Source organism: Micropterus salmoides, unplaced genomic scaffold (assembly GCF_014851395.1).
Source record: "Micropterus salmoides isolate LMB-PRFRI ecotype aquatic unplaced genomic scaffold, ASM1485139v1 Ms_hic_scaffold_16, whole genome shotgun sequence".
Lineage (NCBI taxonomy): Eukaryota > Metazoa > Chordata > Actinopteri > Centrarchiformes > Centrarchidae > Micropterus > Micropterus salmoides.
The window spans coordinates 8899403-8927397 of record NW_024040707.1 but is presented as its reverse complement, the minus strand read 5'-3'; the positions used below and the strand labels follow the sequence as shown (position 1 = coordinate 8927397).

At 39.6% G+C, this 27995-nt stretch overlaps 2 protein-coding genes across 7 annotated transcripts; one reads left to right on the top strand and one right to left on the bottom strand.

Annotated features, from left to right (window-relative positions):
• Window positions 1-30: 30 nt before the first annotated feature.
• On the bottom strand, window positions 31-20361 carry ankrd52a (ankyrin repeat domain 52a). 4 transcript variants are annotated; one of them, XR_005444785.1, is made up of 30 exons: window positions 20164-20361; window positions 19490-19573; window positions 19279-19357; window positions 19051-19121; window positions 18634-18834; window positions 18457-18544; window positions 18099-18241; window positions 17679-17891; window positions 16846-16924; window positions 16637-16751; window positions 16393-16475; window positions 16140-16257; window positions 15963-16031; window positions 15700-15840; window positions 15502-15564; window positions 15201-15312; window positions 14778-14849; window positions 14474-14675; window positions 14254-14341; window positions 14008-14125; window positions 13149-13368; window positions 12967-13054; window positions 12756-12836; window positions 11894-12039; window positions 11638-11720; window positions 11334-11416; window positions 11088-11179; window positions 10397-10437; window positions 10110-10260; window positions 9786-9959 (listed from the first exon to the last, which is right to left on the bottom strand). XR_005444785.1 is itself a non-coding variant. In XM_038721965.1 (29 exons), exons 1-28 carry the CDS (start codon window positions 20188-20190, stop codon window positions 10427-10429), a joined length of 2970 nt encoding a protein of 989 aa, XP_038577893.1. In that variant the 5' UTR covers window positions 20191-20361; the 3' UTR covers window positions 9785-10260; window positions 10397-10426. The 4 variants fall into 4 exon arrangements, 2 of the variants coding, with proteins under 2 accessions (XP_038577892.1, XP_038577893.1); XM_038721965.1 differs by having other exon boundaries at window positions 9785-10260; XR_005444786.1 differs by lacking the exon at window positions 10397-10437 and having other exon boundaries at window positions 9787-9959.
• A 1365-nt stretch (window positions 20362-21726) lies between these two features.
• On the top strand, window positions 21727-27588 carry si:dkey-190g6.2 (coenzyme Q-binding protein COQ10 homolog A, mitochondrial). Of its 3 annotated transcripts, XM_038721969.1 has the most exons (6): window positions 21727-22391; window positions 23939-24088; window positions 24178-24370; window positions 24609-24710; window positions 25263-25291; window positions 25772-25907. In XM_038721969.1, coding segments are annotated over exons 1-6 (612 nt in total). In that variant the 5' UTR covers window positions 21727-22254; the 3' UTR covers window positions 25773-25907. The 3 variants fall into 3 exon arrangements, 2 of the variants coding, with proteins under 2 accessions (XP_038577897.1, XP_038577896.1); XM_038721968.1 differs by lacking the exon at window positions 25263-25291 and having other exon boundaries at window positions 21729-22391; window positions 25772-27588; XR_005444787.1 differs by lacking the exons at window positions 21727-22391; window positions 25263-25291 and adding an exon at window positions 27454-27588 and having other exon boundaries at window positions 23889-24088; window positions 25772-27160.
• The last annotated feature ends 407 nt before the right edge of the window (window positions 27589-27995 follow it).

Here is a 27995-nt window from a genome sequence, read left to right as displayed (position 1 = left end):
TTGTCAACAAATAACTCCAGACTCAGGAAATATGTAGCAATAGCACTTTATTGAACACAAACAACCCTAAGCCACAATACTGAATGACAAGACCAATTGGCTGCAGCAAACATTTTATAAAATAGATTCAGGTTTAATGTCACTAAATTGTTTTTTTTTTTTCTTTTAACGTCAGAAAGACAGATGCAGGTTTTTCCAAAACAGTGAATGATCTTTTACATATTTAACATTTTTGTAACAAATTATCATTCACATGTTCACACAAAGGAATAACAAGGCAAAGTGCTTTCAGGATTGCATTGAATTGAAGAAACAAAACAGAAAAATGAATGGCTTGAGGTTTAGGTGAGACAGTGGTTGGGGATGAAGGGGGAGCGGGGCTGATCCTGTCCTGGATTAGGTATGGGTGGGTGGGGGTACCTGGTCAGAAAACCTCAAACCTTTCACCTTGTCCTGTACCCATTGAAGTCAAACTGAATGTAAAATTTCAGGGCAGTGTGGAGACAGACGCCTACAGAGAAGAATTTGGTTCTGAGTGGACAGATGGATTCGAAGGCATACGGCTCGAGGGGCTCAAACTCGCCCTCATACAGAATTACAAATCCACCATACTATCTTCCTTTTGACAACCTGTGTAGTATCATTACAACTGCAGGGCAATCAATGACGACCCAGAATGAAGCTGTAAACGTTGAAATAGTGTGTACTATAGGGCTAGACAGGGAAGTATACGCACAAGAGGAAACCAAAGAAATAGATGGTGTCAGAAAAAAAAGAAGCCAATGCAATGGTTATTTATTTTTCAAAAAGATGAATCCTCTTGACTAGTTGCCACTGAATGTTAAAGGGGATAGACTATCATCATAATCTGCTTCATAACATTGTCTGGCTTCACATTCCAGTGGTATTTTGTCATATAAATGCTTCTCATAAATATTTTTTTCAACGTCAAATAGACATATACACATACAGCACAACCAAGCACACGTTTTATGTTTAACGACCATTGCTTATGATAAATCTGTAATCCCATACTGTGAATAGACTTTTTTTAATAGTCAGAACAGGTGGAGAGACAAACAATACTCAAGGCTGCAAAACAAGGAGGTAGGAGAAATGCTACTGAAAAACAGCAAGTGATGCTAACGTGATCGTTCTCTTAATTAATTGAGAGACACCAGGTTTTCGGCTTGACTTCCTGAACCACGCTAGTGCCAACAGTTGCTATTCCAGTCAGCGCTCAAGGAGCGGTGTGTAACAACTGTTAACGTTACATTTTTCACCTTTATTGTTGGAAAAAAATGTGTAATGTCGATTTGACCATCAAATTCAGACACACACAAAAATCTCAAAATTGTAAATATAGCTCCAGATGCAGACTGGTGTAGTAGCTGTGGTGATTTACTAACTGAAATTCCTAGAGGCCCAATCTGCCTTACAAAAAATTTAAATCGTGTCTTAAACCTGTATGTCCAGACTGGTCATATTTCTAAATTGCCTAATTTTCAACAGAGTTACTTCATTGGTCCTGTCGTCATCACAGGTCTAGAGACCACACTGCTGGTGATGGCATTGACTCCTTTACACACACAGTAGAATAGTATATTTGCAGATTTGTAAATGAGGTAATCAGCGTTAGGCTAAATAGGGAACCCTGTCATTGACACACATGCCCACTTCATTCACCAGCAAAGCAAAATTTCATCAATCAGCGGGACAGGGATGTGGGAAATCAACTTTGGAATGTTGGGCGGACAAGCCAACTTTTAAAAATTTTCGTGAAGGTGCACTATGAAAGTATTTGATTGTAACTCATCACATGCCCTGATTCAGAGTCCTTCCCCTCATGACAAGGGCTCCTTTGTCTTTCCCCAGATAAGCCACTCAAAGTAAAACAGGCAACCCATCATTTTTCTCCTTTTTAAATTTGGAATGAATTAAGGCTGCCTCAGCAGCAGATCAATGCCTGCTTTAAGTCCAGTTGTGAGAAGATTGTTAATAGCTTGTGAGGTTGCAATGAGGTGGCAACATCTACAGTGAAACAGACTAAAAATAAAAAACATTAATGGGACAACCACAACTAAAATGTCACAGAACATGCAGTATACATCCTTTCCTACAGTAGGCCATCTCTAATAGCACATTCAAGGGGGCTCCTAACGGGCAAATTCTCTGATATGGCTCTGCTTTAAAGTAATCAAGCTTTGTGTGAGACTACTTCCACTGTGGGCTCACAGAAGGAGCAAGTCAATAAGGTGCTCCATCAGAAGATTGTTGCCTTATTTCACCTGCACAAATACTTTGTGTCATTCTGTTCAACAGTAAACACTGGAAAGTGTATCGAACATTTTTCCTTTGTGTAAATAAACACCCCCCCCCCCCCCAGACACATCCTCTGCTGGTGAAAACAAACGGCACTTTCAAGGGAAATGTTTCTCTAAAACCACAATCACAGGACCTCCAAGTAACAAATTCTGAAAACACATAGGCTATACAGTAGATATAAATCTCATGAGTTTCTTAACTGTACAAGCTTTAGGCTACACGCTGAAAAGGGAAGGACACGTAAGAACCCTTAATGCTTAACATTGAAAACAAATATAAGGCATTTCATATTTCCTTTTATCCGCAAACACCACTGACAGCAGGTCTAAATATTTTTGAGAAAACATTTCATTCAAGGAGGAAGAGGATGCATATACACATCTACACATGCAAATGAACATGACTACTGGCTATTAAACCAGAAGTCCAAACTACAATATCATCAAAGTCCATCCATAAGAAGTAAACAAAAATAAAAAATAAAAATGCACCTATTCAAATCTATCAGTCAACTTGTGCACAGTCCTTTCTCTCAGCAGGCAGCTTTTAAAGTTGGACATTGATCACAGTTTTAAGAATGTAATATCAAACACTCCACTTTCAAATGCCACCTCTCTGAACACAAACAAGAGGACCACTTCAAATCCTTCATTTGCTACAGATGAGTGACTTTTGGTGTTAACAAAAAGGGCTTATTAATTTTTTTTTTTTTTTAACTGAGGAAGCAATGATAAACAAAAGGTTATTGCACTTTTATCTTTTGTCTATTTCAAACGAGGTCAGCTTGAGAGGATGATACATGCCTTAATGTCGTGGTAAGACAACAAATATTACGTCACGTCTATAGTATGATCACACTATTATTAACACTGCACACAGCTACTACTGCAACCCTACTTGTAGTCACTCTACCCTAAACAACACAAAACAATCTCTACAATCAATTTGCAACACAGTCACAACAGTTTGCCTAAACTTGGATGTTGAATGCAGGTAGGTACCACATCAGTTCACAACTTGGTTTGTATTGTAAAGTTAGTAATTGTCGATGAATACCAAAGAGTTTAGAACAATCAGAAGAAGCTCTGAATTTCCAGACAATGGTCTTTCTACAGTTAAATGTGTTACTGACAATTGAACCTCATGTATTCTGCACTCAGAGGAGTCAGGTGTTTTTCCTCTCATCTTTGCCTACATTTGGTCTACAGGCTCCTTCAGTCCTTGGTGTTGGGAGAGCCAACTGAGCCCCAAGGTGCCTTCTTTGGATTTGTGCTTTCGTACTTTTGATCCCCATCCATTCAATGTTGATATGCCGTAAATCGCATCAGTTAATGTGCATTTTATTCTGCCACCCTAAGGGAGCACTCAGTCACTGGAAATGCATCATGAAATCCAGACTAATACAGAAGGAGTTATTTAGGCTTTTGTTCCTTATAATTCAGATCAAATAGGGTTGAAATAATCATAGCCAGAGGGAATATGAGTCCATCTACTTTAGTAGTGTACGTTCAGTGTAATTTCATTTTCCCATTATAAGGCTTCTGGGAAATACAAATGGAAGACCGTACCTTTCGGTAGTAACAAATAAAAGGCACCATGCCACCACTGTGCTCAATATTACACAGGTTTTGTTGGTGGGGGGAAATTAATAACAAGTATTCATGCAGGGAAGGCGGTCGTACAGTAAAATTTTTATTGTTTTGACTTAGAGGTAATGTTTTATAGCTACCTTCATTTCCCACCTTAAAATCAGACTGTACCCATCACCCCATATGACCTGCACCAAATAACAGACTCATCTGTTGGTTGTAATGAAGAGAAACATGTTGACTATGCTTTTCAGTTCTAAAAAAAAGGGACTTGTGCATGTTTAGGTTTGACATGCATATATTGAAGAGCCGCACACACACTGTAAGAGAAATCTACACAACTGGCATCAGGAAAAACACGAGAGAAAAAAAAAAAAAAAAAAAAAAAAAAAATCACAGAGGATAAATGTCAGCGTTGTCACACAAAATGTCACTGATGAGGTAAAACTGCAGGTCCAATAAAAAGTACAAAGTGCAGTTGGCTGCCTCTTTGTAAGGTAGGAAACATGAGACATCTGCCGACACTAATCTAACACTTCCGCATAGATACATCTCTGATTTAGGCTGGTTTAAGCAGAATTACACTATCCACAACAAGATGGATCACAAGATTTTAACTCTTTGTTAACATAGCTGTACAAGCATTTTTCTTAAGAATTTCCTTTCCATCCACATTTTTTTTGAGGTACACCACTTTTATCCCCAGTGTCATTTGGCTCTGGATGACAGAGAAGCCAAAGTTGATTGTTTACGAGTGAATTCTGAATTCATTCATTCACAGTGGCAAATATGGCGATATCCTAACCTCTCAGAACAATCTCTGCACCATGGCAACCTTGAGCTATGTGCTACCTCAAATCGATTTGTGTGCTTCTCGACACCCAAAGATGTCTGCAAGACCAAATTCTTTTTAGCAATCTAACCAAGCAGCATAACTCTACATGAGATGACACTTATCAGGTACCACCAGGTATCATTTCCTTTTTCAGCTTTTAAGGCAAAAGGCTCAACAGTGGATCAGAGAGTTGAATTGAAATTTGCCATTTACTTCAAGTAAGAACCGAGACATCCATTGAGGCAAATCAATTCTATACCGTATACACCATGCTTTTTTTTTTTTGGACATCAAAATGTATTTTTCCTGGTAACACACACACACACACACACACACACACACACGCGCGCGCACTATAAACCATCTTGTTAAACAAACACACAACCTAGGGATTGCTTTGCCAATACCAAAGGGACTAACTATATTCTTAAAAAATGTCCAATTATACAATAGACTTCTACCACCACCAATTTCTACAGAATACTTGCATTTAAGTACTAATATCCATGCAAATATTTATATAGTTTTTCTTTGACTAATGTAATTGGTGAAAAGACATGCAGCGCCAAACACAAAACTGTAATAATCCTGCCTACTTCTGAATACGTTACTGACCAAGTAAGTATGATTTATGTCTAAAGGCAAATAAAGGTTTCTATGGCACTAAATGGGTATAAGCTTAGGTGCATTTCTGTCAAATATAGGCTTTTTACGAGTATGTGTGATCATATCTACTGTAGACCTTTTTGTCCCTCTTGTTTTACTGTACTGTAAGGCAATCTCAATGGAATGGATGGACGTGAATGTTAAATTCATCTTAACTCTTGTCCTCTGTTTACCTTATAGGCTACACTCCACACAAATATATATGTATAGAGAAAGAAGGGTGATGTTACACAACAGCAGGCCTATACTCCAAAAATAATGCCAAAAATCATATCCAGACCCTTAATGCAGGAAGACTACTACACATACTGTATAATATGTAGAGAATTAGGTTATTACATGCTACCTGTATAATCATATCTACGCAAGACAAATGGAGAGCAACAGTTTAAAGTCGGGAGAAAGCAAATTGTCCTGCTCTAAACTGACCCTACATTCATTTCAGTCAGAAGATTCATGGCTCAGATTTGATGGTCAGACTGTAAACTGAACATATGCATAAATCCATTGCTGCTTTACTAAGAGGGTTTTCCCCTCTCGAGACATTTTGGCAAACCGGCCTTATTTGTGACCAAAGATCTAACCCGCATTTATATCTTCCATTGGCATTAATGCCATGATTTACTGAATTGGCCTAAATGGATGGCAGTGCAATGTTTGTGCTGCACACTATTACATACACTCTATTGCTACAATTGGACCTTTCAATGCTTTCTGACAACAAATATATTGTATATGCTCCACTTGTTCAACCGTTATTATATCAAAATTGTGACCTAGCTCCATGCACAATCACTCAGTTATCACTACACACAAATAAAAAAAAAAAAGCATGTATAAGAATACTGTGATACAACAAAAGGATTCAGTTGCAAATTGTATGGTTGCAGGGGCAATGGCTCCATTTACTGGTCAGATAAGGACATCACAAGAAAAGAAAATCCCTGCCCAAACAGACAGCACCTACAGATGAGTCTATGTCGAGTATTTTGAGGAGCCTGCCTGAGGTGTCTGTTGAATCACTGGACTGACTTTAAGTGACTGAGGCCAAAGTCTGCATTATTAACAGTAGGCTGGGTAATGTAACAATGTCACTCTTTTGGGCCAGCTGCCCATATATAGATAACACAAAAAAAGTCAGTGGGCAGTGGACACTGTCCCGAAGTAGAGATGCTGTTTGTTTGTTTTTTTAAATAATGCATTATTAGAGTACAAATTTGTTGCAGCCTTTGTTTGTCTTTTGTAACCCTACCTTTCTGTATTCAGCAGCAACACACATGCATGTAAACATAAGTACATACATTACATCTGCTCTATTTTGCACACTTAGAACCTGAATGTACTAAAGTGCGTGCTTTGACTATCTAATTAAGTGCTGTGGGATTAGGTTATTAATTTATGGAACATCCCATCCAAAAAAAATAAAAATAAAAATAAAATAAAAAGTAGACATACTCATCCTGCTTAGATCTGATTAGATTAATAAATTCTGCCTGTGGTTTCGGCACAGATCCTGAGATTACAACAAAAATGATGTACCTATCTCTAATAATAACAACAATAATAATAATAAAACTTCTCCTTATAAATTTGATCAAGAGAACAAAAGCTGGGGGTCACCAATTAGTTCCATTTCAGTTGAAATGCTAAATACCAATCTATAACACTTACTGAGAAATCACCGCTCTGAAATAGACTTTGTCAGTTTTAGTAAATCAAGTAAAATACACTAAAGTTTTGCAGGGGTATTTAAACAACATAGCCTAGTCTAGGTCCTCATCTCTCATCCAGTCGACTAATGTGTGCAATTGTGCCACTTCATTACCAGTGGATATGAAATTATCACACCAATGAAAACAATCTGACTCAGTGTAATTTAACCACCAGCAGATGGTCAAAAAAAATAAAAAATAAAGATAAAATAGCATAGATATAACATCTTAAAGTCACAAACAGCTCTAGTGGTCCGATACAATCATCTTTAGTATGGTTAGTACCAGAAATGGGATGAGACAACAAAATAAACACCAAAAAAGCACATATTTGGATTTCTGCTATTCCTGAAATCTAAACAGGTATTGGCCTAAGCAAAGATCCCTCTCCTTTTCCTCTTAGCCCTATTTGCTTCTACAAGGGATGTCAACTCCCTGGTCATTGATAATGCCGGGTCATATAAAGATATGCCGGGCAATTTGTTTTCCACTAGATACTATTTTGCAACTGTGGTTCAATTCTGTTGCTATTAAATAGGTGGAAAGTAGTAACCAGTCTCAGGGCTCATCATACTCTGCCATTACGCAATCCAACTGAAATGATGTGTTACGGAAGGCATGGGTCAAAAGGCATTTCATGAGATGCCATAAAGGCAATCCAGTGCATTTGTGTTGACACTGACAGTAAAATGCCCGGCACACACAGAGCCATTCGTTTAGTCTTTAGGTTATTTTTCATGAAATAATAAAAACGAAAAGAAAAAAAAAAAAAATTCAAACACATTCCAGGGAAACAAAAGCCCTTGTGACAGTGATTGTCTATTCAATAATGTTAAACAAAAAGGCCAAAAGAAAATATTGCTCGAAAACTGCCCAATAAAAAATAGAAGACAAATGCTCTTTATCCGTTCAAATTGATCAGTGTTGACCACGAGAAGTTGAAATATGAGCTATTAGATGTTTAAGACTAGTTCATCAGCTCCAAAAAAATACTCCTTTAGAGAGAGCTTGTTAAAGCCACAATGCAGATGGCAGGTTCAACTTCAGAAACAAGAAAAAACAAACAAACAAAAAAAAAGACATGTCACGAGTGCCTAAAAACCAAAAACTAATTGCTCTCTTTCAAAAATTAGGCCATTCAAATTCTGAAATCTTTTCCAAAAAACACTGTTAAAGAGATGGGAAATAAATTGAAATGGCTTGTTCATTTATGTGCTCAGATATATGATGCTTTGATGAGGTGTTGTTGGCAGATATTACTAGTAAAGCCTTCATCTAGAAATAAACAAGGCCTCAGTCAGTCACTATCCTACAGTAGTTCTCTAGTCCTACAAAAAGAGAACATTAGGCCTACGGACCCTGGGTGAAGATGAAGCAGCTGCTAAACGAGTTGACGAGGTATATCGAGATCTATTGTCTTTCTCTATACAGTACAGTTCATCTCAAATAAATAATTTATAGCCATAATAGTGTTGATCAACTTTGGTCATAAGTTATATGCTTAGAAACATTCTAGCTTAACAAACACTTATTTAGCATCTTTAAAACATGAAGTCAGCATTAACGACAAATCGATGTTACAATGCTGACCCGAACATGGCTCTCCTTTGGAAGGAGAAATGCTAATGTATTCAGCAGCATTACCAAATTATCTTAAAATGCCAAACAATTCTAGGCCGTACATTTAAAGTACACTATGGAATTAACATCTTTGTGACCCTTTTCCTAATTTCAGATTGTACTGTAGTACACAAGCATTGCACTCTTAAGCTAAATTTTGATTTTCCCTTGTGTCGTTCCTTCATAAAAATCTAGGCTAACGGACAATTAAAAACAAAAAAAAGAAATAATAATTAAGAAACAAACAAAGAAACTCTTTGATCACTCTTTTGGGAAGGCTGTATGTTCCTCTACAAGGTCACCACAGCTTATTAAACATGATATGACTTTTATGCTGAATGATATAAAGAGAAAGACAGCCGAGGATACAGAGATTACCATGCTCTTAGATGTGGGTTATATAATTATGTCAACATGGTTTAAAGGGTTAAATGATTTAGAGATGGCCAGATTGCTAGTGTTTGTTTTGGATGCCACACTTCATCCGAGTGACCTTGTAGAGCAATCTGCCTCTACATATTAAGCACTACTAGGAGATGGAGGAATGGGATCTAATTGCATATTAGGTTTGACTGCACCTCAAGAGAAGACCAAACACTCACGCACACACAGACACACAAACACATACATACACAGAACAGACATGTGGGTGGGTGCTCTCCTGGTCCTCTGGGCCATGTTAAAGGGAGTCCCCCCCGGTGGTGATGATGGTGATAGCAGCTGACTGAGGGGGGCACGTGACCTCACTCAGACAGACACCCGTCCAGGCCGACCGGTGCACCGTGACGGTCTTTAACGTAGCCATTGTGGAGGCCGTTGCTGGGCAGCGGGGTGCAGGCGGCGGTGATGCCGCAGTGCTTCAGCAAGTTGAGACCCGGGGACGGGGAGACGGTGGGAGAGGAGCAGGAGCAGGAGGAAGGGTCCCGCTGGGGGAAAGGCTTCATGGTAGAGAGGATCAGAGCCAGGCAGTCAGCCACGTCCTTATTAGGAGCACAGGCAAGGGCTGGGGTGTGTCCTGATTGACAGACAACAAATCCACAATAGCGCATACAACTTAATCATCACATGTGACTCAGGCAAAAATTTTAAAGCTGCTCCAAACTGTATTGTTAAATGAACAATGGCTCAAATGAACATGTGTAATGTCAAAGGTGTCGCTCGTAGTGATGATTCCACAGAATTATCCACCGATTCTGTATAAGAACGCAGAATCTGTAGGAAAGGGACAAGATTTAGGTTTCGGAAGCGTGTTGGTTTCTGTTTGAAGTCCAAGTAGTATTGACCAATCATGTTTAAGTGGGTTTTGGTTGCATGCAGAGGAGCCACCACACACTAAGCTCTTACATTAGCCTCATGTTTTACCTTTAAGACTTTTTTTAATGCCTTTGTTCATCATCTGTGATGTGAAAACATCATATTTGTCATCACAAGTGTGCTTCCTGGTGAGAGTTCAGGTATAAAATCCTAGCACAACGTGAAGCTTCTCTGCTGCTGGGCTGCTGAAACACTCACACTGGATGGCAGTAGAAGAGGGTTGTATCAGCATCTGCATCAGAAGCTGTTTAGCAGACTTCATTGACAGTCAGCTCTGGCTGAGCTAGTTTTGTTGTTATATCATTTTGAGACAAGATTCAGTTTATTATGTTTACTGTCTGGTTGCTCCTGCAATGCTCCGTGAATTATGACGCAGCTAAAAAAATAAAAGACATTAAAAAGGGCAGTTATTCGACTGACAAAATACAAGTTGATTCAGGTTCTTCTCGACTGATAATTCCTAGTGAAAAAAAAAAAAAATATCACCGTTTTCTAAGAGGTTCATGATAAACCTTAATCAAACTATTTTTATTGCATATTTAGCTCATTTAACAAGTTACAAAATCTGAGTCATCCACTAAGCAGCACCACACTCACAAGTTCCGTTGTCAGAAAATCAAACTCACTAAAACAAAACTTGCTTGCTTCATTCAAACAAATGTTTGATAGCCAACTCCCACATGCACATGAACACACAACCTCAGATACTTTACTTCAACACAATGTTAACATTTGACAAACGTTTGGATGGATTGTCTATCCTAGGCAAGGTTCAGGTCTGCACATATTTTCATAACAAATGGAGGTCAAGGAGACCGTAAAATAAAAAAATACAAACAAATCTAAAACTATGTTGCATTGTCAGCAGAAAGGCATGCGATTTATAGTAAATAAGCTAAAACATTTTAAATGATGTGCGATTCTTTAAACATTACAAACTCGAACTCTTTACAATTAAAATCAGCCATTTCAGCTCATCCAGTCTGATCACAGATAAAGTGCTAACAAAGCATGAAAGGGCCTCACCTTCCTCATCCACAGCCAGCACAGTGGCTCCTCTACTCAGCAGTGCCTGCACCACCGTAGCCAGGCCATTACGTGCTGCAAGATGGAGGGGCCTGAAGGACAACAGGAGAGTGCGTGAGACAGCTGGTAGACCTACTATTCATCAACTCGTTTACAACTGCAACATGTAGAGAACACACACTTAAATTAAAGAAACAGGATCCTTTTTTTGTTGGTAGCTTAAAAAAAATGTTACTAGCTTCTCACATTTGCAGAGCACTGTTGGTGGCATTAATGAGTGTGGGGCTGTGGATCTCCCCCAGAATCAGCAGGGCACACATCTCATGAGCCTGAGGAAAAAATACAAAACAAACTGAATAATAACTGTGGGGCTACTGCCTGCCAGAGTTGCTTAACATTCAAAGAACATCTTTACAGAAGATATTGCTCATTAAAGAGGAACTGTGCTGGCTTAAGAACTCTGATGCTTTCTAATAGGCATGGTGTTAATGCTCAGCACACCACAGTGGAGCTTTGACTTTAGGATCTTGTGAATAAGTGTGATGTGTACCTTGCTGCAGGCCAGGTGCAGGGCAGTGTTCCTGTTCTCATCCAGCAGTGTCAGGTCAGCCTTAGCCCGGTGAAGGAGGATGGCTAGATGACACCAAGACAGAGACATTTACTACAGATGTCCTCATCTGACAATTATAATCAGAGGAGATGCACAACAGACCCCTTCAAGCCTAGAGTGTGACTCACAGCTATGTATTCTCAAGAAAACAACTCTCTCTTAAGAATCCCACAAGAGTAGCAGGTCAAACACTTACCCACGGTGCCACTGTGTCCCTTGTCAGCAGCTACCATCAGAGCAGAGCGTCCACTTTTGTCCACTGTATTGATCTCTGCTCCATGGCGAAGCACCAGCTGAAGTCCTGCAACATCCTCAGCGAATGCAGCAGCATGCAGTGGGGTCCTACAGAGACGGTCCAAGCAATTACCGTATGATCAGTGTTTCAGCTTCAGGGTCTGTAGCAGGCTTTAAGTACAAAGCACTAGGCTTTCAAGACTGATTATTTGATAAGACAGGAGAAGTAGGTTTTGGTAACACTACCAACTCTACAATGATGAGAAATACATTTGATACAAGCTTAAAAATAAAATTTCTTTACGATCTACGTTTCTCTCTGAATCACAGTTGTTCACAAATAAACTAGTTAAAAAGAGTTAATCCAGTATTTTTAAACCAGGTTCCTATTTTTACATACTTTTTCTAAATGAATAATAGGTACAAAAAGTTAGGGGATTTGTCCAGTAGATAGCACAAGGACAAGTATTGCTTTGAAATCTCACGAGAGGAACTGTGGAAACATGGGTCAGCAAGTCACCTTACTCTTTTAATAAAAATTATTCTCTGTGTAGGGATCCTTTCCATAACATTGTCACTTAGAACAATCTGAGCCCGTCAGTGGCAAAAACAAGCACCTTTAGTGCTCTACCTTTGACGGGCGCAACTGCCTGCCAGGATAACCTTGCAGCCAGGTTCAGTGGCTGCCAGCTGAGTTGATATACTGGACCAAATTCAAAGCATTACGTACCCATTAGTCATTTAGACCCATTAATATTTAAAGATTTGGCCCAGGTTTAAAAATACCAGATTTGCCCTTTAAGTCTTTTGTACTGCAGGCTCACCTTCCTTTGGCATCTCTGGTGTTAATCATGTGGACCCCAGATTCCAGCAGCCTCTCTGCTGCACCGCTGTGGCCATTCATCCTACAAGCAAGATGGCTGAGTTAGTGAAATGATGATTTCATCTAAACTTCCAAGGTTTTTTTAAGAGTAAAGTAATTAGATTTGACAAAGAAAAACGCAAGACAAGAGGATATGCCAGGTTAATACTCACAGAGCACAGTGCAGGGGGGTGAAAGGGTTTCCCTCTTCATGAATAAATGTTTTAAATTCAAGTAAAACCTCCAAACAGTCTTCATGCCCTGAGAACAAACACACTCAGCATTACAGACACCACATGTGACACTGATTATTGCTTGGGGATTGGACATTTCCAGTCAATCAAACTGAGCAAACCTTTGTAAGCAGCCCAGTGTAATGGGGTGTATTGTTTGTTGTCCAGCAGTTTATCTTGCGGGTCTGTTGCCATGGTGGCCTGCACCAGATTGGCCAGGATCTCTGTGTGGCCTCTGGATGCAGCGTAGTGCAGCGGTGTCCTACCCTGGGCGTCCCGACACAATGGAGAAGCTTTGTGCTCCAGCAGGGCAGTCACAGAGTCGTCATGACCCAACACCGCCTGAACAAAAACCAGCAAGAGTTGATAAGACAACCTCCACTAATAAACAACAACTTGGACTAAACTATTAATTATTATAATTAAACTGTTTATTTTCCTTCTCTTTCCTGATCACGGCAGCATTAATTAGATCAAGGCTACTTTCCCAGACAGGGATTTCTTATTCCAAGATGAAACATGTTATTATATATATATCTTTTTTGAAAATGTTTTTAAATTTGTGACTAAGCTAAATACCTGTCCAGGAAACTAGCCACCTACTCTGCCTGAGCTCTCTTGCTTTAACCCTTAAGTGCTCTGTAAGATATGGTGCTAAAAGGACTTTAAAAAAGGAGACTTAATATTATTCCTGTGAGTTAATATATTTGACTCTTTTGCAGACAGTGTATTGTGCCACCGCTGCTGGATGCAGCTTAACATTATCGGTAGATAGTTTAACTATATCGTCTAAACTACTATATTTTGTAGAGAAAATGTAAACACACAAGTGCTCTATTGTAATTGTTATTTCTGTTGTCAATGTTGACCATTAACACACACTTGCACTTTACCCACCAATAAGTCTTGTTTTAGTCAGAGTTTTTCTGATGAAGCTGATGCTCTATTTCAGTGTGTAAGTATGCAGTGTTTTTGCATTACCCCTCTGTGCAAAGCTGTGCTGCTCCTTTTGTCCTTGGCATCTGGCAAGGCACCCTTCTCCAACAGGAAGTGGACACAGTCAGTGTGACCTCCCAGAACAGATAGCATCAGAGGGGTCCTGAAGGGGACAGAAGTGACAAGTGTGTTTTTATCTCATAGGTCAAATGAGTTTCAGGCATTAAACCATTTTTTGCTGAAAGCTGAATGTACAACCTGAAGCCATGCTTTTCAAAGACAGCAACTCACTGGCCAAATTTGTCTGCAACGTTGGTGAGATCCCCCTCTTCCCCGTAATCAATCATCATGCGCAGGCAGTCAGAGTGACCATTGGCAGCTGTTATGAAACAAAGCACAAGAGAGAGAATAAAAATATATGTATATTCTCTATAGAAGATAACTCTAGTCAGGATACTAACAATCAGACACAATGCTATGCCATGAAATCTTCCAGCAGAGAGCAGTATACCTGCAACATGAATTGGAGTCCACATGAGGCGGTTATCATTGAGGAGGCAGGAGGCCCCCTGAGCCAACAGCACCTCCACACAGCGGGCGTAGCCTTTCTGGGCAGCCAAGTAGAGCACAGAACGACCCGCAGCATCCTGCATATCCACATAGGCTGCAGTCTCCGTCAGCACACGCAGCGCCTGCCAGTGACCTTTATCAGCCTGAGGGAACAGAGGAAGGCAGTCAGAACTTTGCATTTAGTCAACATTAAGAGGCTGATTACAACCAGTGTTGACCCAGAGTTGCTTAAATGTAAAACTTACAGCAAGATGCAGTGGACTGACTGGAATACTGCTCTCTATGTCTCCTAGTGCATTAAAGGACATTTCCAGGAGCTAAAAAATAAACCACAGCAGTGGATTTAATTTAATGAGGAAAAAAGTAAAACAAAACATGCTACACATATTAGTATACTTAGAATATATACCTAAACATTTTTCATCATGCACAGACTACTCACTTTGGCTAAACTACACTTTACTTCAATTACTTCTGGAAACATTTCACTCACATAGAGCACAGAGTATATAAATGTACAGACCTAAGCAATTCTTCCACCTACCACAGACCAGATTTTTGACCAGATTTGAGTGTAAAGTGTGTGCAACATTTGTGACGTATGACTGATTACTGCATGTGCCAAGTTAAGATGTGAAGTGATTTCAGATTAAAACTGAAAAACTCACCAACTCAAGATTCTGTTTGTTGCCATGGTAAGCTGCATAGTGAACAGCACTGTAACCTTTTGAGTTAACCATCGATGGATCAGCACCATTGTCCAAAAGATGCTCCAAGCAGCTGTTATTAAAAGACGGCACAAAATGCAGAGGGTATTAAGAATAGCAGCATTTAATTCAGGGGCCTTTCAGCACAAATGTTTTCCCACAAACAAACTTAGTCAGTTTACTGAATGTGACGCCTTAATCACATTAGTCACAGTCAGATGCAGGAGAGGGAAGAAAAAAAACAAAACAAAAAAAAACTCACAAGTATGACTCCTTTGCCTCATCCTCATCATTCTGATGGTTTCCAGAAAAATGACGATCAACTCTGAAAAGAACAAGAAATACTTTAATATTCACTTTCTTGAGGTTAACTGAACACGTATGAGATTTTTTTTTTTGTTGCTTCTGGTGTTTCAGAGAGAACAAAGAGCGAAAGAGAAAGCGAGAGGTGTTTTCCAACCTGCTGAAGGCTTGGGAGGCTGCAGAGTAGTGCAGAGGAGTACAGCCTGTCTGGTCAGGCTCGTTGACCTCAGCGCCAGCGCTCACCAGGGTCACAGTGCACTGGTACCTCCCATTAGCAGCCGCATAGTGCAACGGTGTCCTATAGGGAGGGTGAAAGGAAATAGAACACAGTAATTAAAAAAAATGGGAATGCTACTTCAAATCACTGTAACAGCATCAAGACAATAAGCATACATCTAACAAGGATGGGGGGAAACTCACCTTCCCATTATGTCCCTCTTATTCAAGTCGGTACCGCTACTTAAGAGCAAGTTCAGACATTCAACATTTCTGTAAAGATAGATCATGGGAAGGAAATTAAGTTGGAGTCACAGAGGACATGTGATACCAGAGTATTCATTTTAATATTCCGGTGACAAAACAGATCCCGCATCTTACCCTCCAGAGGCAGCAGCATGTAGACAGGTCCTCCCAAAGTTGTCAGGGGTGTTTATGTCAAACCCAGCTGATAGTACGTGCTCCTTACTCATAGATGAAACTATACTATAAAGCTGACCTGTAGGGTTAATGAAGAAACAGCTGGTGGTAACAGCTATGTCCAAGTGTGTACACACACAGACACACACACACACACACACAGACACACACACACGATTGAGTGAATCAGAGTGCACACGTTTATGGAACAAACCTGAGGAGAGTAACTTGCGACAACAGTCTGAAAACCCGTACAGCACAGCTAAGTGCAAGGGGAACATTCCATGGATCCCGCGTCTGGAAATGCCAAAAAGACACAGAACCAAATGTTAGAAACTAAATGCTCAATGTTAGAAATGTAACCCCATTGAAACCCAACTGTCTGTGCATTGCTGTGTTTTTAAAACGCATGGCACAGTTATATTCATCAGTAATACCACTAAAGGCTTTTTCAATACCTGGCCGTGTCTGCTCCGTTGGTCATCAGAGTGCTGATCAGCAGTTCATGGCCGTACTTAGCAGCAACGTGGAGAGGAGTATTGCCATACTTATCCACACAGTCAATTTCCCCACCTGATGGACAGTAGGGAAGAGGGAGTGAATCAAAGACCCATTAGCAGGAGAGAAAAGCCTTCAACATTTTATCACAGATCAGTCAGACACTTACCATTTTGGATGAGGATCTGAGAGCGTGTGAAGCGTCCGTGAATGGCTGCCATGTGCAGGGGGCTCTTCCCTTCTTTGCTCTGTGGAGGGTAAAAAAAGAAGCAAAAGATAAAATCTTATACTTTCATCTAATGTTCATAGAATCACAATTCACTGATTAATGACAACACAAAGGCTAAAGTGTGCATGTTTTACATTTTCAATGCAGTGTTTCTGAAGGTAGCAGCAGCTAACACGTAGTGTCCTCTCTGTCAGCTACTAATTCAAATTACTATACATTTAAAGTAACAGGTCTCTCTTTCCACTAAATCCATTTTCACTAAAAAGGCATTGTACTACTTTTCATGTTCTGACCAATGTTAGTTTTCTCTATGACAATGTAATTGAAATTAGGTAACAGCATAATAAGCTATATATAGAGAAATGATCAAAAACATAAATCTAGAGATTCATAAGGACATTATTTTCTCATGCACTCCCTTTTCACACATACTATGGCAATGCCAACATTTCAGGCAGCTAAGTGTGTGCATGAGATAAAAACTTCTTATAGGCAGGAATAGAATGCGTCTTATCTTAATTCCTTCTCCATATCCACCCTATTATGATGATTTAATTACTTTGGTCCATTGATACAAAACAAATACATTTTCTTTAAATCTCCAATTCGAAATCTAGTGTAAAAATAAATGAAATGACATCTAAATGACCTTCACCGATCAAGCAAAACATTCAATGTAATGCTATCTGTACTATTAAAGGAACTGAAAGATAAGGTAAAGTAAGCAGAGTATATGTACATTTCCATTTAAGACTCTTCAGCGCATTTCATACCTGCTGGTTGACATCTGCCCCATTGTTGACCAGCAACTCCAGACAGAGGGCACCGTTGGTGGAGACGGCAGCCAGATGCAGAGGGGTGTAGCCGCACTTGTTGGGCTGATTAACATTAGCTCCGTGGTTCACCAGCTCGGTAGCCACAGCTTCCTGACCCGTGTAGCAAGCCACATGAAGTGGAGTGTTTCCAAAGCCATTGGGCTCATCAATCTGACAGTAAAACAATAAATGGAACACAAGATCAGACTGAGCCTATAGCCTGAAAGAAAGCATTCATGAAATCTTAAAAATAAGTGGCAGATAAAAGACTTTTATTAAATGTCTTAGGGTTTAACCAAAACAAACAATTGGGCAGCTTAATTTGGCCAGTGTAAAAATCAATATTAAAATAAGTATTTAAATGTAAAAATCACTCACCTCTGCCCCCATCCTCAGTAGGTACTTTACAATTTCGATGTGACCACTTGCAGCAGCAGCATGGAGAGGTGTGTAGCCCTGCTTATCCTTGCAGCCCTTGTCTGCACTGCGGGACACCAGCAACTTCACAATCTCTGCATGCCCTATGGGACACACAAACACACACACAGTTAAGTAAATGAGACAAAACCATTGATTCATTCAGTGATAGTAGTGTCTTTAACCCCCCGATTGTGAAGCAAGGACTTGGCCATGTTACTTCTCCTCATTAAAACGCGCCAAGAACAATAGGAGCTTTTACTGTGATCTGACAATTAAAATGTGTGCTATGCAGCATTGGCAAGAAAGTGAAACTCACCCAAGTAAGCAGCACAATGGATAGGCTGTCTCTCCTTCTTATCGATGGCACTCAGGTTGGCCCCTTTGTTCAACAGCAGCTTCACCATCTGTAAGACAAAGACATAAACTGTATTTACAACCAGGTTCTCATTATTTTAGAAAATCTCAAAATGGAAGCACATAACTGAAGCCTCACCTCCTGGAACCCACTCTGAGCTGCATGGTGCAGGGCAGTTCTACCGGTGCGATCGGCCATGTTTAGGTTGCTCAGCTGGGTCAGCAGGGTCTCTGCGCAGCGTGTGGCACGGTTGGCAGCGGCCACATGCAGCGGTGTCTGCCAGAACTTGTCTCGTGCATTTGCCTCTGCTCCGCGCCTCAGCAGCAGACCCACTGCCCTCTGGGGAGAAGGAGACAATCACAAGAGCGTAAAGCATATATAATCATATCTACGGTTTACTGCATTTCCTTTGTCAGCACAACATTTTTGTGCATACATCTAAATGAGTCGTATAATCACTGAGGGTGAATAGATAATAGAATAAGAGGATGAGGTCATCCGACAGAGATAATTATACTCTTTGAAGTGGCCAAAGGAAACGAGTTTATTGCTTACTTCATTCCTGGAAGCAGCTGCCCTGTGCAACGGGGTCAACCATACATGGTCTTTAGCGTTTACAGTGGCACCTGCAGACAAAAAGAAAATAAAACATCCATTATTTTAAGGGGTCACAAGGATGTTGGAGGTGAATATATCTGCACAATGAGGGGGGATGACAAAGCACAGAGGAGTCCAACTTCTTAACACATAGCAAAGTATCAGTAATGCATACAGCTCACTCACCTGATTCAATGAGGAGGTCCATTATATGGACGTCACCCACACAGGCAGCAGCATGAAGTGGCGTACGGCGCTCTTGGTCCTGTGGAATAAACATATGATCAATCATGGGGAATATGACGTTTAATTGTCATGTTCAACGGATATTACTGGGCCCAAATCCTTCATGATATGAACCCGTTTTGCATTGTAACTTATTATACATCATACATACCAGTGCATTGACATCCTCCTTTTTGTGCAATAATAGTTGAACTTCTTCAGCATTACGATTGAAGATGGCCTGGACCAGAGGAGGCTGCAATACAGAAATACCGGCCAAGTTATCTTTTCGATAATGCTGCATACAATTACGTTATCGCTGATCCGGAGCAACGATTCGTGGATATGTCTATCACCCCATGATTTCTCCCAGCAGGTCAAATTTTGATTATACCATGTAATTATTCAGTGAAACTGTTTAACTGCATTGTGCTGTACATAGTGCATTTACTGTGGCGTTAAGAAACCTAATGCGAATTCTTGATTCCTTCCAGCAAATACACAGAGCCTTGGCTGAGGCCCACAGGCCCTTGTTTCGGTGCTTACGTCAACTAGCAAAACGGCTATAGCTAACGTTAGCTAATTCTGCTACAGAGCTGGCCCCGACCCAGAAAAGGCCCAGACAAGAGCGGCGACAGCATATGCGTTATCGTCTGAATGCCGAGCATCACTAATCATAGGTGGTTATATCGTTATGATTCCAATATTCAGCTCAGCTATCACCAATAAGCTAAAAATGAAAATACGTCGGTCCGCGAATAAGACGTAGTATGTTGCGCACAAGAGCAGATTCCAGCAAATAGACTGCGCCACAGCACAAACACGGATCCCTTTCTTTCAGCGTACCTGGTCTGCAATGTTGTGTACTCCCATCTCCCAAACTCAACCAGGACGGAGCTCCTTCATGAGGATAAAACTTCGAGGTATATTGCGGTGCGCTACTGTATCCACTTTTCAGACTACACCCATAGCTGGTTGCAAACAGAAATGCGGTCTTGATCTGTCACTGTTGTTGTCTATCCTATGTCTGGTCTGACGATACATGCTACGGCTGTGCGGGTCCGCCTACAGGCGTGGCGGTCTGTTTTCGCCTCCTTGGGTGAAATGGTGTCATCGTGTGGAAGAGAGTTGTATAGCAATTCTGCATTTACACTGAGGCGACAACGTCTGCGAGATCAAGTAAAAGTTAAATTACTAAACTATGAACAATGTATCTAACACTTCATATAACCCCCCATATAAGAAACACACTTCTAAGTAATGAGCAACATTTACCCCTCTGAAGATTTATTTAGACTTCGCTTTTGTATTGAGGATTATGCGTGTATATTTAGTGAAAATTATGTCGAAACTACGGACCATGTATTTTTCTCATGTAACGTGTTACAGACATTTTGGTGTGATATACACAAATGGGTTAAACAAAATATGTCCTAATTCCCAAACTCTATCTCCAGAGACAACATAATATTTGGTTTGATATTGCAAAGCAAAGATGATGAACTCTCTTGTAATAAAACTGTATGTCTACATTTTTTATCCCCAAGTGTAGAACTGGAAAATCATCCCCCAAATTTGTTGTTGTTTTTCAATGAATTTAAATTATATATGAAATCCTTTAAAAAAATTCTAAAAGGAATTAACGTCAAAGAACAAAAATTATACGATATCCTAAAACACTTTCTCACTGAAGTAAATAGCTGAATGTAGACTGAATTCTCCCCTTCTATTATAATTTCTTACCACTTATTTATTTTAATTTAATGTATTTTATTTGAAGTCATTATTGTTGTTACCAAAGACTATATTTTTTTGTTAAGAGCTGTTATTTTTCTCTATATTTATGCTAAAGCTGCTTTTTTTTTTGCAATTTTCAATAAAATATCGCAAAAAATCTAAGTAAAACGTTTAGGATTTAAGATCAATGGTTAATAAAAGTTATGTAACTAAGCTGTTATGGCGCAGAATTTATTGACAACAGCATATAGCAACTACTGTAACTTTACTGTTGTATAAAGTAACACTAGGACGCGTCTTCATAGGCTACCAAATTCATATACATTTATTAGACGGCTTTAATCGTACATGGTTGCTGTAGCTTGAGATTTTTTTTTACATTAGTACTATTTATTTGCTGTTATTGTTTTCATCAGCAGATAGACTGTGCTGTTGTCATCGCTAGCCTAGCCATTGATGACGTGTGGGTGTAATGACGATAATTGCTATCAGGTCAAATGAGCACTAATGTAACAGAAGCCTACTACTAATGACTTGTAGGTCTATAATTAAGTCATACATATGAATAGTTTGCAATAAATAAATTTGACTGCCGTTAACCTCCAATACAGTGGGTGGCAGAATTTCACCGCGGAGCCGTTTGGCTAAACCTAAACCGAAGACCGACGGACAGAAGAAAGGAACAGTTTGTCCCACCGGTGTTTTATTTAGCCGCAGAAGGTCGTCCGCGGCTCGGCGGTCTTTGACAATACCCACAACCAAAACTAGCCTAAATAATTTAGCGTTGTGTCAAGTTCGGCTTTCGATAATTGCAGTGATGTGAGAATTGCTGGGGGGAAAAAATAGAGGAACGCGGCTGTACGTCGCGTTTAGTCGGGCTCGTTATGAAACCTTGCTAGCGAACGTTAGCTAACGTTAGCAGCTGGATACGGTAACTAACGTTACGTACGCTGACGGAACTAAAAGCGGCTGGAGACGTTTTTGAAGTGAATTTAGCCAACTAGTCATTGCACTAGCCAGTGAATGTTTGTTTATTGTTTACTGCAAAACAGCTAAGTAGCTTTAGCGTTAATATATATCCGCACTGCCGCAGGGTGTTTTGGACGGGACCTTAAATCCCACTGCCCGGTCTTGGACCAGACCCCGGGCTCAGCTTCTCAGAACCAGGATTTCCCATCCCTGAACTGAGTGGCTGGTTTGATGGCAGCCACGGCCAGTGCCCGGCGGTTACCTATGGGTGTGCGGACATTTAGTGACTTTCTTCAGATTGCCACTGTGGGCTCCCCTCGCTCGTGTCGTACAGCGGTTTCAAGAGGATGTATGCGACAAAACATCAGGTAAGCCTGTCGTGGAGACGCTGTAACGTTAGTCTTTAATGACACGGCTAGTCCTTCAATACCGAGGGGAAGGTTATAAGCTAACTTTATCAGGGTAACTTAGTCACATGTATGTTTTCTTATCTCAAAAAGTGTTCTCCATTAGGGCAAGAGCATTGTGACTTTGATACCTTGGTTAAGACTGTTCATATTGAATACAGATTCAAGTAGCAGACACCCAGTTATGGACCAATGTGGAACCAAAACCAGTTACCAGTATTCAGTGCTGTCTCACCAATATTGGCTGATTTATTGATAATGTATTTGCAAGATAATGAAAAAGTATGGATGCCTTTTGGACATGGCTATTACAAGATGGTTTATAATTTTTCCTAAATAAGAAGACCACACTGGTTTTTTGTTTGTCAGATGGCATACAGACATGTTCTTAATAAAAAAAAACAGAAATTCCATCACAAGTAATAGCTAAATAATGTCGAACCTACTGTATTACTTGTTAATGTTAGCTGATATGCAGTGCTATATATTAATGTATTGAGGTCATCCCCAGTTAGGGGTGTGCCATATCATATAATTCATCATCATGTTGGGTTTTTTGTGATGACAGCGAGCATGCAGAGTCTGCACATACAGCAGCAACAACATTGCTGAAAGACTCCCAAAAAGAGGTTTGGATAGAAAAAGTCAGGTAACCAACTGTAACATGTCAGCAGAGGGGGGCAAAACAACAAACTTTAACCATATTTCTTCAAGTTGAGTATAAAGAGAGCAAAGAAAATCACAGGAGGAGAGCGGAACAGCTTATTTTTAAGTCCCAAAAAAAAACAAACAGACTTTGTCTATTGCCACAGGTAGTTTTCAAGTTATCAAGGTTATTCATTTATCATTATACAAGACAAGGCTGTACAACAAAATTAAAGTTTGTAGCCCCTTCATGCTACACACATAGAAACCTTTGTTTCACTTAAGTTAATGTTACAATGGGGTAATATATAAAATAAATTTAATAAAACAATATAGGCCTCTACAGTTATTTGTATATACAAATGCATATACACCCAGGAAATAATTATGTTGTGCATTCTTTGAATTTGTGTCTGGGAGAATGTAAACAGCAGTAACCAGATAGTTATAGTTTTCATCTTCACATAAAAAAGTTGTGAAAAAAAGTGATTTTTGGGAAATAGTGACCATTCACTTTGACTGTTGTTTTAAGGGAAATTTCAGCCATCCCTCTCTCTGCCAAAACTCTGATTCTACAGGTTATTTATCGAGAAACACATTGCTAAGTGGTGTAACAAGCCTGAGTGGATGTCACATCGCGTTGTTTTTTGCTATTCACACAAGAGGCCCAACTCGGAAAATACCAGCACAGTCACAACACAGAGACCTTCCATTACTTCCTGGACCAGTGTTCTTTATGTACTCATTGACTTTAGTTGCTGGAAACTGGAAGGTAGTGGGCTTTCTTTGTTGTGGACTGTATCTGTTGCAGTTTGCACTCTTTCCAGAATGTGGCTTATGGGACATTTCCTCTTACCTTTTAGACACTTGTCATCATGTGGCATTTTGATGACAAGAACTCCCAGAGTGCTTTGCCTTCAAGACTGGGACACAATGACAACTGTTCCCCAAAGCAGAAACTTCATCAGCCTCACCAACAAAAGGAAGGAGTACTCCGAGCGTAGGATACTAGGGTAATTTTTCAGTATGAACTAGTAATAAGTTTATCTCAAGTCAAGTGAGTTTTTTTAGTATTATAACATTGTAGTGCTTGTTGTTACAGGTTTTCTATGCAGGAAATGTATGATGTGGTGGCCAATGTTGATGAGTACAAGAACTTTGTGCCCTGGTGTAAGAAGTCCCAGACCATTATGAAAAGAACAGGCCACTCCAAAGCCCAACTTGAAGTGGGATTCCCTCCAGTCATGGAGAGATACACATCTATGATCACTAGTGTCCGGCCTCATCTAGTCAAAGTAAGTGCCAGTAGCTTCACTGCGTCTGCCAGTCCTGTGAATTAATATATAACTGATCTATTTAATGTAACATCTGTTTGGATGGAAATTGTATTTGATATTGCTGTTTTAAATGTCAGCAACTACAACAACCTCAACGCAAATTTTAGTTGAAGCAGATAATGTTTTTGATGTTAACAATCACCCATTGCTCAAAATTCCCATTTCTAATAAGAGTTTCTGTTGTGGGTGTTTTTAGGCAGTGTGTACAGACGGAAAGCTGTTCAATCACCTGGAGACAATATGGCGCTTTAGTCCAGGCATTCCTGGTTACCCTCGGACCTGCACGGTAGACTTTTCTGTAAGTAGCCTGTAGCTTGCTTCCTATGGTAATTTATAGACTGTGTATCAGGCCATCTGCCCCTCTTGATGCATTTATTATAATAATCTTTATTAAAGGAATAGCTTGACATTTTGGGGAAAACATAGCCCCACACAGTGTATGAGACAAAATTCCCGAAAAGCCCCATAGAAAAGCTCAGGGAAATGGTTGTGCGCTGCTCTTTAACAGAGGAGGGGTGGTTAACCGGACATACATTTGCCAAGCTAACCAGTTGGTCTTCATCTTTAAAGGCCTTTTTTTTTTCTTGAAAACCAACAATTATAGTTTAAAAGCACTTTGATAACAGCTGGAAAGCATAAATGTCACATTTATGTTGCTTGTCCAAGTAAGTCTTTTTTAACTTATTGTGGTGGACTCAAAATTGCCCATTGAGGGCGGAAAACACCCACTACTACTACTACGGTTGGTGAGGACCACAGCTGCTTTCCCGAGCTTTTCTATGGAACCATCCAAGACTGTCTCCCAAGCAGTGGATGAGACCTTCCTAAACACTTGTGTGCTTTCTTGCAGAAGCTCAAAACCACTGTCATGTCTGAATGGTAAGTATGAAGCAGCAGACAGTTAGCTTAGCTTAGCATAAAGACTATAAGAAGAGGGAAACAAAACAACAAGTTGTGGTTTAACAGGTGTATATGTGTGAGACTATTTCTTTTCAGGGAGCAGTGACTTCCTGGAGTCTCCGCTCTGTAACTAACACACGCCAGGAAGCCACTGTGCCTGCAGGCTAGCCAAGAAATAGCTCCACACATAACCTTTATTACCTTCAGACAGAGCCAGGCTAACTGCTTCCCCGTTTCCATTCTTAAGGCTAAGATGAGCTAATTGTCTGCTAGTTTTAGCTTCATATTTATCGAACAGAAATGAGTGTTATCGATCTTCTCAACAAGAAAGCAAATAGGCTTATTTCCAAAATGTCTGTTACTATTAACTATTCCTATTTAATTGTTGCCATATTTTATGACTTTTGTTTTCTGTCTGGCACATATTAAAAAGATTGTTATTTTTTGTATCCTTAACAGATATCCTTTGAGTTCCGCTCTTTGCTGCACTCCCAGTTAGCCACCATGTTCTTCGATGAGGTTGTAAAGCAGAATGTCGCTGCGTTTGAGCGGCGAGCCTGTAAGCTCTACGGCCCAGAGACTCGTATCCCACGAGAGCTGATGTTTCACGAGGTGCATCAGACGTGATCTCAGCAGCTGTATGTCCTCATCTGGCCTTAAACCATATCAGCTTTTATTCCCTTTATCCACACACACCTGCATGATGGTGATCAGTCGCCCACCACTTCAGGTCAACTTCAACTCCTGAAGATGTTAGACATCCAACTCTTGTAAGCATTATTTTGGAATCCCTGCCTCCAAAAAATCTTGCTTATCTCCTCCTCGTGTTAATATCCACTTTCTGTCTACCTCCACTTAAGGGATCCTTGTTTAGCAGAAGGAATCCACCATTTCTTTTGCTCCATGGCAGTTGTATTTATGTAAACAAAACAGTAAATCATTGCAACATCATCACCAATGGTAGAGAGTCGGCTATTATTCTAAATGATCAGCACAGTGACACTGAAAAAACCCTGTTTATGTAAATTTTATTTTATTTTATAAAATTACATTTTCTCTTAACTGAGGTCAAGTTTTATAGTTCACTGTGACCTCAAGGTTACTTGCAACACTGGCACCCTACCAAGTCAGTCAAGTCTTTTCAGTTTTAAGTTGACCAGCACTTTGATCAGCTGATTATACTGTATTAAGAAAGCATATTCTTTGCCTTTTTACATTTACCATTTATTTCAAATTGAATTTTTAATATATTGTGCCATGTTTGGGACGTTGTGTTGTGACAGAATCAATGAAGTGCAACATTTGCAAAGGTAAAATGGTAATTTCTTTATTAGTTACCTGTGCCCTCGATTGACTTTGAGATTTGGGAAAATAAGCTTCAACTTGGCTGTTTTTGTGCCGTGAGAATTTGTGTTTTTGGACATTGAGACTTGGCCTGCCAGTTTTTATAGTTCCTTATTTTACAGCCCAGCACTATTAACTATCACAAAAGATTAACAGAGGTGGGGTGAATCTAACTTTGCACAAACAAGAGCACCTAAATTAATCTATGAACAGGCTGGAGAGTACTGTGAAATACTGTAAATAGGGTTACAACAAGAAATGTCAGATTATATAGCATGACTACAACTTTATATTTGAAAATATTTTTTCATTTTATAGACTTATAAACATAGATTAAAAATTATTTATAGTAATCTGATTAGGTCACAGTTATATTAATTCAGTTGATTATTTTAGTGATGATAATCAGTTTGTAACAGATAATGTAAAAGTTTTCCTACTCTGCTTTTTGTATTTTATGGTCCATATTCTGGAGGGGATCAGAAGGATGATACTCCTGTCATTGTGAGTATAAAATATACTGCTGGGCTGTAGAATAGAACATTTTCAATCAGTTATCATTGCCTATGGGTTTCATGCTTACTTTTCTGGATGTTTTAGCTTTTATTTACATTTAAGCTGGATGGATGTAACCAAAAAAAGAGGAAAATATAGTCTGTAACATAAGAGTTCATGCATTGCATTGTTAGGGCATGACTATTTTTAGTTGGGTTATACATTTCACGTAAAAGTAATCCATGGCTTTATTCCGTGCTAAAGGGCTCATAAAGTTCATTGATTGTATTTGCCATTTTTAGAGGTGACTGATTTGTTCAAGATGCCAAAGGTCAATGGAAGAAGTCATTCATGTGTGACCCTCCTCATAAACGGCAGTTCATTATGTTCACATGCTCCAAGTCTCATGCCCCAATAAAACTTGAGTATTTTTAAGAGTTTGGTTTCCAAGTTGATGTGGTTTATTTTCTCTGTTGGTAAGGTGGTTGGAAATGGGGGGGAAAAAAGTAAATAATTAATGTATGAAGAATGTTTGAATTGAAATGGGTCTGTGAATCACTTATGTAAAGAAAACCACACAGTAAGTTATTTAAAGATCATTAATGCTACTGTTGAGTGTTATATCCTTAATATCTATTTTATTGCCGAAGCCTATTTTATACCATAGTGGAACTCTCTTTAGGCATGGTGTTCACATTATCAGTAATGTCGCATCATGTACAAATGCACCTTCAGCCCAAGTTTTTTGTTGTTGCTTGAGATTTTTTTATTTTCAGTATTTTGCTTACAGATTTTAATTTCATGCAAGGTTTTCTAATTGTAGGTGAGACAAAAGTATAAACGC